The sequence below is a fragment of the Ovis canadensis genome, chromosome 2 (assembly GCF_042477335.2).
Source record: "Ovis canadensis isolate MfBH-ARS-UI-01 breed Bighorn chromosome 2, ARS-UI_OviCan_v2, whole genome shotgun sequence".
Lineage (NCBI taxonomy): Eukaryota > Metazoa > Chordata > Mammalia > Artiodactyla > Bovidae > Ovis > Ovis canadensis.
In genome coordinates this window covers 27674014-27688957 of record NC_091246.1, presented here as the reverse complement: position 1 = coordinate 27688957, position 14944 = coordinate 27674014, and the positions used below count along the sequence as shown (strand labels likewise).

General features: G+C 39.7%; 1 protein-coding gene across 9 annotated transcripts in view; it reads left to right on the top strand.

Moving 5' to 3' along the window:
* Window positions 1-14944, top strand: part of PTPDC1 (protein tyrosine phosphatase domain containing 1) — a 74728-nt gene that overhangs the window by 52127 nt on the left and 7657 nt on the right. For 8 of the 9 annotated variants that reach the window (XM_069575615.1, XM_069575617.1, XM_069575614.1 and 5 more), the window contains 5 exons: window positions 6234-6405; window positions 8460-8540; window positions 8765-8883; window positions 10101-10238; window positions 11945-13200. In XM_069575615.1, the coding sequence (XP_069431716.1) occupies window positions 6234-6405; window positions 8460-8540; window positions 8765-8883; window positions 10101-10238; window positions 11945-13200 (1766 nt within the window). Of the gene's footprint in view, window positions 1-5446; window positions 5751-6233; window positions 6406-8459; window positions 8541-8764; window positions 8884-10100; window positions 10239-11944; window positions 13201-14944 lie in introns of those variants that run through there. The other variant, XM_069575619.1, reaches the window with a different exon arrangement.

Sequence of the window (14944 nt, the reverse complement as noted above, 5' to 3'; positions counted from 1 at the left end):
ATCTCCTGGAGTTCACTCAGACTCACGTCCATTGAGTCCGTGATGCCATCCAGCCATCTCATCCTCTGTCGTCCCCTTCTCCTCCTGCCCCCAATCCCTCCCAGCATCAGAGTCTTTTCCAATGAGTCAACCCTTCGCATGAGGTGGCCAAAGTACTGGAGCTTCAGCTTTAGCATCATTCCATCCAAAGAAACCCCAGGGCTGATCTCCTTCAGAATGGACTGGTTGGATTTCCTTGCAGTCCAAGGGACTCTCAAGAGTCTTCTCCAACACCACAGTTCAAAAGCATCAATTCTTCAGCGCTCAGCTTTCTTCACAGTCCAACTCTCACATCCATACATGACCACAGGAAAAACCATAGTCTTGACTAGACGGACCTTAGTCGGCAAAGTAATGTCTCTGCTTTTGAATATACTATCTAGGTTGGTCATAACTTTTCTTCCAAGGAGTAAGCGTCTTTTAATTTCATGGCTGCAGTCACCATCTGCAGTGATTTTGGAGCCCAAAAAATAAAGTCTGACACTGTTTCTACTGTTTCCCCATCTATTTGCCATGAAGTGATGGGACCAGATGCCATGATCTTCATTTTCTGAATGTTGAGCTTTAAGCCAACTTTTTCACTCTCCACTTTCACTTTCATCAAGAGGCTTTTTAGTTCCTCTTCACTTTCTGCCACAAGGGTGGTGTCATCTGCATATCTGAGGTGATTGATATTTCTCCCGGCAATCTTGATTCCAGCTTGTGTTTCTTCCAGCCCAGCGTTTCTCATGATGTACTCTGCATAGAAGTTAAATAAGCAGGGTGACAATATACGGCCTTGACGTACTCCTTTTCCTATTTGGAAGCAATCTGTTGTTCCATGTCCAGTTCCAACTGTTGCTTCCTGGCCTGCATACAGATTTCTCAAGAGGCAGGTTAGGTGGTCTGGTATTCCCATCTCTTTCATAATTTTCCAGTTTCTTGTGATCCACACAGTCAAAGGCTTGGGCATAGTTAATAAAGCAGAAATAAATGTTTTTCTGGAACTCTCTTGCTTTTTCCATGATCCAGCAGAAGTTGACAATTTGATCTCTGGCTCCTCTGCCTTTTCTAAAACCAGCTTGAACATCAGGGAGTTCACAGTTCACATATTGCTGAAGCCTGGCTTGGAGAATTTTGAGCATTACTTTACTAGCGTGTGAGATGAGTGCAATTGTGCGGTAGTTTGAGCATTCTTTTGCATTGCCTTTCTTTGGAATTGGAATGAAAACTGACCTTTTCCAGGCCTGTGGCCATGAAACAGATCACAAATGAAAATAGCAAATGAAGTCAAATTTTCTTTTTAGAAGTTTATCTGTAAAGGGAAGGCAGGGGCTGGGGGACTCTCTGAAGAAAATGAATTATAGTGAAGGATCTGGAAGCAATGACTATTAATGTTTGTAAAAATTAAGATTTGCAATGGGGGAGTCTTGGAGAGGTTCTGTCTTCAGATATTTGAAAACCTTGCAAGTCAGAGAGATGCTTTATTTTTCATTTTTAACTTCCCTGATAGCTCAGTTGGTAAAGAATCTGCCTGCAATGCAGGAGACACTGGTTCAATTCCTGGTTCAGGAAGATCCCCTGGAGAAGGAATAGGCTACCCACTCCAGTGTCCTGGCCTGAAGAATTCCATGGACTGTACAGTCTGTGGGGTTGCAAAGAGTCGGACACGACTGAGCGACTTTCGCTTTCAAAGGGAGGAACCAGGACCAGTGTTTACAGAGAAATGGATTTTGACTCAACAGTAGGAAGCATCTTGAGCTGTCAAACAGTTGAATAGTTAATTTCCTTGTGAGAAATGAGTCTCATGTCACAAAAAGTGGGAAAAAAAGGAGCTAAAAAGTCAGCGTTCTAGTCTAGCTCCTGGAAATGACTGCTTTATTGACTTAGGACTGAGACTACATAGACATGTGACTAAATGGACATGAGACTCTATGGACGTGTATGAGCAAGCTCCAGGAGATGATGAAGGACAGGGAAGCTTGGCGTGCTGCAGTCTGTGGGGTTGCAAAGGGTCGGACATGACTGAGCAGCTGAACAAGAACAACAACAGCCTATCTCTGTGGTTGTCAGAAAAAAAGTTTTTTTAGCTTTTAGATGTCTATTGAAAATATGGCCCTTCATAAAATTACTCTTGCTTTAAAACACTTCCATTTTATATAAAACATGAAAAATACTAGAAATTAAGTAGTCTTGTTGCTCCTTTTAAGAAAAAGGCTTCATTTTTTTCCAATTGCTAATTTAAATAAATATTAAAATGTTAGTCTGAACAATTCATCATTAGCAATCTATATGACTCATCCCAATTTAAAATTTTTAATTGATTTTTAGGATGTAATACAAAGTCTTACAGAGGTGTGAAACAAAAAGTATGACTATTAGTAACTAAATTGATCCACAAAATGAATAAAATAACTATTTTTTAAAATAATACAAAAAAGAGAGACCAATTTGTACTAATTTGGTACAAGTTCTAACATGTTTTATTCCATGAATTAGAAGATAATCCCTTTAAAGTCATGGCATGATTGCTTTTTGGCAACATTCTATGAATGAAAACATGGTTATGTGGAGATATGGATTTCTGAGGTCACGGAGGTTGACAAAATAGCTTATCAGGGACAGCATCTCTTGATCTTTATTTTAATGCTGTGTTCCTCTCTGACTTCAGGAAAAACCTGTGATTTGCTATAAAATATTACTCCTTTCCACTTGTATAAAGTTAGTTGTTCAAACATGTAAAGTCAAGTAAATAAAAATATGAGCCTTGCACACCAGTCATATCATCTCTGGTTTAATGAAGGAAAAAATAGAAGTAAAAAATTTTAATCCTGAAAATATATAATACCTTATTTTTAAACAATATAATAATAGCCTAAATAGTCAACAGCTAAAGAATGACTAGGTAAATTATAATGCATCAAAATCTTGTGTATCCACTAAATGAAAATAAGACTAAAGCAAAATGGGAAGGTGTTGGCTATGCTGCTTAGTAAAAGCAGGGAAAATTATTTGCAATTATGACTACAAATAAATAGAAAATCTACGTGCCTGTGGACAAATATTGAAAGGAAGATGAGTTTAGGGGTGGAATGAAAGGTACTCTTCCCTATTGTAACATCGTTTGGCATAAATAAAAACTGATTTTTAAAGGTGGATTTGGCTATGAATTGGGCATTTTTAAAGGAGTAGTTTGGAGCATGCAGTAGTGAGGTTGACAGTTCTGACATGTCTTGGAGAATGGAGGCCTCTGCTCTGTCTGTCGGGCCCACAGGTGGGTAGCACTCCAGTTCAGCACCAGACAGTGCCAGTGTATCCCAGCACCCCTGGGTGCCCCAGGTGAGTGAGCAAGGCAAGAATATGCTGAGAGGGAGGGCTGCAGTCACCTTTTGGATTCCTGTTTGCCTTCACTCTACTTTACTGAAAGCCCAAACTCAGTGTCCCTGTCTGGTAACTCAGCCCACTAAGTGGTTGCATATTTATTTGAGGCCAGCCCAGTTCTTAAGATTTCACAGCAGAAATTATTCCTGAGATGATAGAAAAATCTTCCTTTCCTTAGCTTGGTCCAGACAAGTCCTATCCTCATCAAATTCATTCTCATTTTCAGAACTGTTGAGCGCAGAGTCACTTGGACTCTCATGTCCTTAGAGCTGCACAGATCAGGCATTTCCTGCTCACTGGTTGAGGCCTCCTAGTTGCTGCCTCACATGCATTTTCATCTCAGATGGAGATTGCCTGCTGGGTTTTCTATGGCACCTTCTCGTTATGGACTGCATATTTACTGACTTAAGTGTCTTGTTGCTGCTCGCTTAGACTTGAAGTCTTGGCATGCAGTGCAGTGTCCGCCCCTATACTATCTTGCTCCCACACTTACTGTCACTGTCCCAGCAGGCCCTCAGTCCTTGACTTCAATCCCTGTCTTTGCAGGGAGTGTTAACCCTGAGGAACTTGAGTCAGACTCCTGTTCCCCAACAGCAGACTCAGACTCCTTATTTTGAGCATTTAGGGCCTCTTGACATCAGGTTCCAGCATGCTTTCCTCACCACATCCTCTGTACTTTCCTTTCCTTTAAAACTGTGGAAGCTGTGCCTTCTGAATAGACTACATTAGAAGAAATTCTTTTTCATTGCTGTTTACAAAATGACAGGGGCAGGATGCTACACTCAAATTTAGACACCAAGTTGAGCTGCTGTATCTTATTTGACAAAACATATCCATTTGGAGAAATGGGGATGTGTTTTAAAAGGAGCAAGTTTTAAAGCATTATTAATTATTAAAATAGAACAGAACAAAGCAAAGAGCCCTATCTGTGACAATAGTTTGTTTCCATCTGCACATGGCCAGAATACCATTTGGAGAAACAGAAAGAGAAAAAGACACGGGGTGGGGTGAGGGTGTTGCAGTTTGACATTAACAAGAGAGGAGGCGGACAATGGGTGGTTGTTAACAGTTTCTGTGTTCTTTATATCCTTTATCCTCAAGTTGCAACCTCCCCCTCATCCAGTTCCTTTAAAAAATGTGATACTTAGTGGATTTTCTTCCTGTGTCTCTGCCAAGACATTATTGAAGCTTCTCTTTCCCCTTAGTCAGCAACAAAAGACACAGAAGCATGTCTTTTGAGTTTTTGAGGGCTGTAGTTATGACTGCTATAACTATCCAATAACCAAGAATTGGATTTTCACATTCTGAAAATAGAAATATGAAAATAAATGTCTTTGGTTAGTATACCAGCCCTCAAGATGTCTTTATTTCTTCTCTCCAAGCATTTCTTAAGTTGTTCTATAAAATAATAGAGGGTTTCGGGCTTCCAAGGTGGCCCACTGATAGTCTACCTTTAGTGCAGGAGATGCGAGTTCAGTCCCTGGGTCGGGAAGATTCCCTGGAGAAGGAAATAGCAATGCACTCCAGTATTCTTGCCTGGGAAATCCCATGGACAGAGGAGCCTGGCAGGCTATAGTCCATGAGACTGTGAAAGAGTCAGATATGATTTAGCAACTAAACAAAAAATAGAGGGATTTTTGGCTTTGAAAAATGATGTTTTAATAATGTTAGAGGTATCTAATATGTCCCACTTTATTACAACTAACTTTTTATCTGCCCTGTTCCGGAGAGGAGTAGAAAGAGAATATTTTTCAAAATATTCAGAGAATAGATAAGAAAGGAAGAACAAAATTTCGGTATTTTAATAATGTGTGTGTTTGCATCAGATCTTTTTGACGGTATTTGAGAAACAGTAGAAAAGTCACATTTTAGGTATAATCTATTTAAAATACATGTTATTCTTCCCTGTATTCGAACAATCTGTTCAAAACACAATCCATTCATAAGGGATTTTGCTTGTACAGATCTGAGTGGGAATCAGTACTTTCTTTGTTTGTCACTATGGAAACAAGTCAGCCTATCCTGAACAGCAGTTAGATCACGCAGAGTGATGCTCACATCTCAGTGTAACTTCATCATGGAGCAGGCTGGCGCTGACATCTCGCCTCCAGCTCTTCCCTCCTGGAAGCCCAGCACCATGCAGGATCCACCCCGGAGGCTCTCTGCTGTGCCATTCCTCAGCTCCTTTTTCGAGGGTCGTCGCCACTCTGCCTCCGACCCTATCCTGCGGCTGCAGCAGGGGCGGCGCAGCTCTGCTGCCAAGGTGCTGTCCTCGTCCTCTCTCCAGGTGATGGTGGCCATGTCCTCTGTCAGCTGTGCTGAGAGAAACCCAACTTGCCCCGAGAGAAAAAGTAAAGCTCCTTTTCTTCTTAAAGATTGACACACTTTTGAGTTTAAATACAATGATTGTGAAGAAGCTATGCTGTGTTTATACCTTTTAAAATTTTGAGAATTCTGTTATACTTTCTATTGTCTGTTATGCTAAGAGATTCAGTAGACATGTAATAGATAAAAATGATTGAATGTTTTATGTTTTTTTTTCATTAAAAATGTAGTTCTTGTGTAAAACTCATTTCTTTGTAGAAGATCTGCTGTAACAGTTTCTTCCTTTTCATTACCAGTACCCCATATGGAGATTCTTGTGTGCAAAGGCCTTTTCCGAAGTAAAGGATAGTGCACTTATATGAAAGGGAAACAGTTTTATTCCTGACAAAATGAAGGGGATTTAGCACCAACTTGTCATGCAATCCTGAGAGAAATTGGAAGCTCTTTCCCTTGTTACTATTCCATTTGGGGAGTAGGACTTTAAATCTTCCCTTCTTCGTCTATTCTAGGAAATTCAGGACGTCCAACGCCAAAATATACAAAAGTTGGAGAGCGTTTGCGGCATGTCATTCCTGGACATGTGGCCTGTTCTGTGGCATGTGGTGGCAAAGCTTGCAAGTATGAAAATGCAGCTCGCTGGAGTGAACAGGAACAAGCTGTTAAAGGGGTCTACTCATCCTGGTAAGTGATTCTGTCAGTCTTTGATAGCTTCCACCTACTGCTAAGTAGGAAAAGGAAATGGAGTTGTAGGTGATGGCCAGAGGCAGTAGCCTGTAGAAGAAGGAATGTGGGATTTTGAAGTAAGAGGGCCTCACCTTCCATCCTTGGCTTTCCCTCTTGACCATCTGGCCTACTCACAGGCACTCTGAACCACAGTTTCCTCATCTGTAAAATGGAAATAATGAAACCAACCCTATAGGATTATTTGTTTTTAATAAAGTAGAATGTTATAGGTAAAGTATCTTAAAGAATTGGTAACTAGATAGATTTTAAATTTCAGAGACTGCTAGAAACAATTAAAATATTCAGCTATAAATTTGAGAAATTATGAGGCATATAGGTAGTTTTTCACTTTCATGTAGGTGAACTTTAGCCTCATTTTTATTTTGTTCCTGTACTCTGTATAAAAGGATACATTTTCATACAAATACATACACTTCCAGTCTGCCTCAGTAGAGGGTGGTATAAGTTGTCAGTTCAGTAGATGAGGTAAAATGCTTTCATTGTTTATGGTACGTAAGTGTAATTCATTCATTATTGAATCATGCTGTTTTTATTATTATTAGCAAATTGTCAAGTATACCTTTTTTGATATAGTGATATCTTTGAAAAATTCTGAAATTTAAAACCATATTTGGAACGCACTAAGAAGAATTCACTATTTAAATAACTCTGCTGGTGAATCATTTTATAGAGTAAGACTCCATGTACAAATCAGATATTTGTCAGCCAGTTTACTAACCTCCAGCCCTGTACTTTTTCACATTGGATTTGTTGGGTACATGTGTAGTGTTATAGTCTGGGGTCCACTGTCATTACCTTCATCACTACCTTTCTTAAAGAGTGTCATGAAAAAGCAAACACTACTCCTGAGATGTGGCCAGACACATAAATTTATAATAATGCAGCTTAAGGTCACATTAACATTTCTGGTTTATTGTTGACTAAACTCTCTTGTTTTTACCTCTGCTGCTTTCACATTACATCTCTCCTAATCTTACACTAAGTGCTATTACATTTGGGGGATCCCAAACCTTCATGGTTCCCTGTTTTTAGATATTGCCCCAGTCATGAGAGATGGTATCTTTCTGAATCCTGACCTGCTCATCTGATGTCTCTATTACTCCTCTCAGGTTCTTGTAACCCACAACTTGTGACAGTCTATCTTAGGTATCTTTCACCAGACCACTGGTGAGAAATTTGATCAGAACAGAGGGAAGTTAGAGCCCTAGTGAGAATGACAGCCATTTACTGGGCCTCTGTCCATTTGTACACTCAGTAAACATCCATTTGGTTACAGGCCAGTCACAGTGCTAGACATTTTCAAATTATTATGGTCATAAAACCCTTTTAAGTAGGCATTGTTAGTGTCATCTTATTGATAAGGAATTGAAGTCCAGAGAGACTAAGTAATTTGCCACACAGCTGGAAAATAGAAAAGCCAGCATTTGAAACCAGGCCTGACTGACTCCAAAGTGATTTTTTTTTCTAAATCATAATAACTCAGCATTTATTCATAACCACATGCCAGGATTTATGCTAAAAGACTTTATAGTCACATAATATTGAATTCTCACACGAACCCTATGAGGCAGGCATTATTACCCTCACTCAACACATTAGATAACTGAGGTATAGATGACTAAAGTAACTAAAAATGCTTCCCAGCTGGCCCTCCTCATTTAGTCAGTAACCTCTGGATAACTAATCCAGGATGTTACTTTTGCTGCATGGAGCTGAGGCTTCTCCATCATTCTGTCATGGCCGCTAGAATCTCATGAAAGTCCTTGAAGATACTTTGCTGGAGCCCATAAATACATTATGTTCTGGAATTGTTTCCAGGGATTTAAGAAGTAAGGGTTTCGTATAGCCCTAATCATAATACAGAATTGAAGCCAGATTTGTATAAGGAGATTCTTATCTTACAGTATTGTTGAAATCAGAGAAAAAGTAAGGGCTTGAAATCTTACTTTCTCAGTTCTGTGCATTTCATCAGTCCCTTCTCCCATCTGTAGGGTCACTGATAATATCCTGGCCATGGCACGCCCATCCACTGAGGTCCTGGAGAAGTTCTGTATCATTGAGCAGTTCCGAAGGTAAATGTCGCATGTTTAGACACTGTAATAAGCCAGCTTATGTCTTCTTTTCCACTGCTTTTGACTTAAAATAGAAAAGTCCTTTCATTTTACCAACAGAAATGTGAGGAACTTATTTCAAGTAAGATAAAGTTTTAAGAGTAATGTTTATTAATACCAAAAATGGTTATTTTTTGTTAACACTACCTCCCCAATATGACTAATTTTCTTCTTTTTCCTTTAAGCTATGGGATAAAAAGTATCATTAACCTGCAGCGTCCTGGTGAGCATGCCAGCTGTGGGAACCCTCTGGAACAAGAAAGTGGCTTCACATATCTTCCTGAAGCTTTCATGGAGGCTGGCAGTAAGTCTTTCCAACCTCCTTTCCATACGTTACCAAGGACAGAACTCAGAGACTTTTGTCTGCTCAGTTCTTAGGTTAAAAAGGTGATGGAAACAAAGTTCATGCACAGTAGTAGGGCTTCTGAAAAGTGAAGATGAGATAACTTTGTCTTTAAATATCTTATTTAGTATTGGTGTTGAAAGTACAGAATTTCTTTTTTCCTGTGAGAGAGATCTTGAGAGGAGATCTTGTAGAAATAATACCTGCATAATTAACATAAACAGTATGTCAGACCTATCATCTTATTTAATCCTTAAAGCATTCATGTAATGTAGTTGTTCTGAGACTTCCCTGATGGTCCAGTGGCTAAGACTGTGCTCCTAATGCAGGGGGCCTGGGTTCCATCTCTGGTCAGGGAAGTAGATCCCACATGCTGCAACCAAGACCCAGCACAGCCAAATAAATAAATGAATGTTTAACTATCTATCTATCTATCTATATATATATATCTATATATATATATATATCTATATATATATATATATATATAGTTGTTGTTCTGCTTCACATATGAGATCACACAGACTGAGGAAGTTCTGACTTGCCCAGGATTACACAACTTAAACATAGCAACAAGATTAAAACCCAGGACTTATTTGTGCTTTTTCCTACCGCATAGCTCTACCCAGTGGGTAGGATGTGGGGATTCTGTATGTGACAAGTCCAGAAGCTATCAGTCACAGGAGCTTTAGCATAGAATCCCCTGAACATGTGTCATTCACACCAAGCTGGAAAGGATCAACCTGTGCCACTTCTACAACTTGAAGTTCATGCTAGCTTTTTATCCCACTAGTTAGAAAAATCTGTATGTGCCACCTCATGTCATTTATCAGTCAGTCAGACATGTTTCAGTGCTTAAACAAGGTTGCATGCTTTCCCTCCATGGTAGAGTAATTTTGGCATAGGTCATCAACTTTAATTTATAATCCTGCTTTTCATTAATTATTTCTGAGTTTCAGCAGGAAATGTGTTAAATAACACAGAATATGCTTTTTAAGAAATGCTAACAGTAAATTTACTGGAAATGGGAAAAGCCTGTTATTTTAGGTCTACACATCCAGTGAGATCTGCGTGTTTTACAGCTGTATACTTTTCATGACTTCACTCAGTTTTTTCAAATGTCTTTGCAAGTATTTCTCCTATATGTTGATTTCTTCTTGTTCTTTCTCATTGTCCAGTTTATTTCTACAACTTTGGATGGAAGGATTATGGTGTAGCGTCCCTTACCACCATCTTAGATATGGTGAAGGTGATGACATTTGCCTTACAAGAAGGAAAAGTAGCTATCCATTGTCATGCAGGGCTTGGTCGAACAGGTAAATTCTAGGGGGTGGTTTTATTGCCTTTCTGTGTATTTAAACATATAAGGAAAAACATTTCCTAGTTCTTAAGGATAGTTTTCAGATTCCTATCGAAGGTTTGGAGTCAAATGGAGCAAGTCAATAAAAGATACTTGAAATATCTTAAATAGATAGTTTCAGTGACCATATATCCATGAGAGTATTTTTTGAATGATTTAGAGTTAAAACTGCATCATATTGAAAAATAGGTGGGTTTCCATAGCTAGCTGAATGACCTTTCTGATTTTCTTCTTTCAAGGAAAAAAGTCAATACTTTTGTTTTTAATACATAAGTCTTTTTAAAATTTTATCTTCATTAACCAAAATAATAATGGAAATAGCAAGCATTGTTTCATCCAATAATCTTTTTAAGTTGTTAGCAACACTGTAAGTTTTGAAGGAGGTTAATTTGCTGTATCTAAAGTCACAGGACCATGATTTAAAGCCACTGCTATAAGGATTTTGTTTGTAGAGTCTTAACTGTGCCTAAGTTCTGTATAAAAATCAGTGATTTTACTTTAAAATGCAGCAGAATATCAGTGCAATGCCAAACCTAGGGCACAAAAAGGATGGAATCTTCATTGGTCATCTAAGCCAGCCAGACACCAGAGTTTGACTCTGTTTACAATGTACCCATGTACTTACCGCTGGCCTTCCCACTTACTGGGGAGGGGGATGGGGACGTAGTTCTGCTTCAGATTGTCAGCTCTCATGGTTGAGCCAAGATCTCACTGTTCTAGGGATTCCATGTGATAGTTTTGCAGACATATCATACTTGCCCTAAAGAACTGCCTTATCCTAGTGAGAAAGATATGTTGGACCTTACGTCATACTAGGAAACCAGGCATTTTTCAGAGGTTCTGATTTTCGTGTGTAATGAGATTCAGAAACTTCATGAATCACACAGATGTCTTTTGATTTGCCTTTTACTTGATGTTAATTAACTGTTGTATTTAAATTAATATATCACCTTTTTATTATTCATTTCAGTTTAGTATTAATGATAGTACATAATTTTTACACTGTTAATGTGGTCTTCCTTACTATTAAGTACTTATAGAAAAGTATCTGTGGTCTGGAGGAAAATATATATTAGTTTAGGCATTAGTTTATTCTTAAAGAAGAAACTTCAAGAGAGGAAATAGATTGTGAAAATGAATAGTCGCCAAAAATAAAAACACCCAAGTGGGAAAAATGCAGGTCTGGAATGTGCCACCAATTGATGTCAAAGCTGAAAGGGCTGGGAAGTTCCAAGCAGAACGTATGGAGTGATTGAATAGAAATTTTTAAGGACTGTTCAGAGTGGAAAGCAGTATTGGCTTTCTTCCATGTTGGAGTTGGGCATAATGAGGATAAATGAACCAGGTCATCAGTTCATTCAGTCATTGCCCTCCACACTCAGCCATCCTTCCTTACTCCACACCTGCTCAGGTTCACTGTGACAGTACTTGTGCTTGCCCTGTGGTACAGAGGTGACCAAGGGTTCTAAGTCAAGGGGAGGGTTACCATAGAGACAAGTAAATAGGTGAACCCGTGTACCAAAAGTTTAAGTTATCATTGTTCTTAAAATGTTCCTATATATATATGGTTTCCTAATACATATTCAAATTTTAAAATCATCAAAGAGTATAACTAAAAATATAAATTTTTCTCATACCAATCTTCATTTCTTCATTGTTTAGGTGTTTTAATAGCATGTTACTTAGTTTTTGCAACAAGAATGACTGCTGACCAAGCAATTATATTTGTTCGGGCAAAGCGACCTAATTCCATACAGACTCGAGGACAGCTACTCTGTGTAAGGGAATTTACTCAGTTTCTGATTCCTCTTCGCAATATATTCTCTTGCTGTGACCCCAAGGCACATGCTGTCACCCTAGCACAGTATCTCATTCGTCAGCGGCATCTGCTTCACGGATATGAGGCACGACTTCTGAAACACATACCCAAAATTATCCACCTCGTTTGCAAATTGCTGCTGGACTTAGCTGAGAACAGGCCAGTGGTGACAGAAGAAGTGGCCGACATACCTGGCCTCTCAGCTGAAATTGAAAAGACTGTTTCTGAGATGATCACAAGGCAGCTGGATAAGGAGTTACTGAGACATGACAGTGATGCATCAGACACTTTCACCCCCAATGCAGTGGTGATGGATTTTGAGAATCAGGATGTGGTTCTTTCCAGTGAGCAAGAGTTGGACCCTCTTTGGAAGAGGCGGAATGTCGAGTGTCTTCAGCCCCTGGCTCATCTGAAAAGGCAGCTCAGCTACAGTGACTCAGATTTAAAAAGGCCCGATTCGCTTCTGGAGCAAGGGAGGACTCCATGGACAGTGCCTGCCCAAGCCTTGCTTTGCCATAATCCCAGGCAGCAGAAGCACATAAGCCGTTGTTACTACCCACAGTCTCCACAACTAGATTTAAGTAAGGAAACGCTGGTCCGCAATACATATTCTTTCTGGAATCACACTAAATTTGGAGTCCCAGAGGGACTCAAAGATGATGGGTCATCAATTTTCCATAGGACGAGCATTCCAAAGGAAGTACAGAGAAGTAGAACCTTCTCTTCAGGAATTTCAGGTTCATACAACCCTGGGGAACCAGTCGCACCAAACTTTGCAAATATTCCTAAGGGACCAAACTGTTCTCAACAGAAAGTGTACCACTGTGAGTGTGAAAGTCACGGTGGTCGTGGCCTAAGCTCTGTTGCAGAGGATGGTGAGACTTGCCGCCGCCCTGTGGACTGTGGGTCCAGTCCCAAAGCACAGTTCTTGGGGAATGAAACTCAGAACAGCAAATACCTGTGTGAAGTTGCTGCACATATGGCTTTACAGTCTGAGCTGAGTGTTGAAGCAAGGAGAATACTGGCAGCCAAAGCCCTGGCAAATTTAAATGAGATTGCAGAAAAGGAGGAAGTGAAAAAGAAGGTAGAAATGTGGCAGGTATTTGTATTTCATTTAATTATTTATGAGTAGGAAATATTTTTGTCAGAGCAAAAGTAAAACACTTTCCCAAGTTCATTTGTTTTCAGGAATTTGAAGACATTTTGGTATAATACATAACTTTTGAATGTCAAGTTACTCAACCGTAATACCAAATTGCTGTCATTGAAACAACAGACACAGGTCTCTTGTATAGGTTTATTTCAGTCTCTGTGAAAGAAAGCACTTAGTGCTCAGCAGTCATCAGTGTGCTTGACTGATCATGGCAATGATAGTGATTGATGACAATAGTTTCCTTCTTCCGTGCTGGGCCTGTGGGACTGATGGCCAGATGGATAGACAGCTGTAGGAACTGACCTGAAGCATCTCTAACCTGAGCCCTAGCAGGGAACCACACTTGGAGAACCCCGAGCTGAGAGAGAAAATGAAATAGAGACAATTCTTTCCCAAAGCTCATTAACCCAAGTATCAAGTAAGGACAGAAAGATGAGTGATGAGTGCTGACTGCTCAGCAATCCCTCCCCAGCCCACCAAACAAGGCAGGTGTTGGATTCCGGAAAGCAAATGGGAGTGGCCACAGAGCCCCTGTGTCCACTAGTTTTATCTGAGATTGAGTTCCTGAGTTCTATTTCTTGGCTTTTACTTAAATTAGAATGTGACATTTTAAACTTTAACATCGTTTTGTGTTGTACTTTTATGAGGGAGATGCCTAAAATCATGCTCTCTGCCTAGAATGAGCAGCTGATTAGAGAGAAGACAAGCCTTATAAACCTAGTATGGTAAACTGCCCAAATGTAGGGCTGACCTGGGGAGGCCTGGCTCAGTGATATTTTGGCTTGTTAGCCCATAATGTACCATGAATTATTTGTAGCTGCTTTTCCATCTCCTACCACTAATCAAGCAAGGTGTGTACACTTTCCAGGAGGTCAGGCCTTCCAGATGCAGAGGCAAGAAGAGGAGGCATGGAGCCTGCCTTCACTTACAACTGTTTGACAGGAGGAGAGCACTTCCACACATGATTTTTTCATCAGAATTGTAGTGTTTTGCTTAATCAATAGTTAAACGTATTGCTGTCTTCCAACATGAAATATTTTTCTTAATTTCGTACTCCAAGCTGAACAAACATTCCACTCAGTAGGCGGGTCTCCTCCGCCTAACTGAGCCACAGTAGCTAGCGGCAGGACCTCCAGTTTCAGGCTCGACAGCTCACCACCCCACCGTAGGTCTGCCCCACATGACCAAACAAACAGTCTGAACACATAATATATACAAAAGCGTTTTCTAGATGTAGATACAACTCTATCCTTTGGATAGGTTTGCCTTTTTTCCTTTCTGGATTTTATTGTGGGTCTTTCAGTAATAAAATCAGTTGAATTCTGTGTATCCCTAAGGCCCTTTCACATTGTTTCATGTGATTTTCACAGCAATCCTGTGAGACAGATGATACTATTTACAAATTCTTTGTTAACCTTTCAGTACTTACAAACTAAGTATCACAGGTGAGAAAACTCAGAGAGGTCAAGTAATGTGCTTGAGGTCACGTGGTCTGAATGTAGCAGAGCCAGGGTACAGTTAATGTGTTTAATACTTTTCATCATCCCTGATGTTTTTCCTAGCCCCATTGGAAATTTTCAGAAAACAGCAATGATGTAATGGTCATTTTACTAAGAGGGTCTTTGAGTCATGTCGTTTCTGCATAACATAAAATTGAATAAAAGCTACTCTGCTATGTACGTGAGCTATG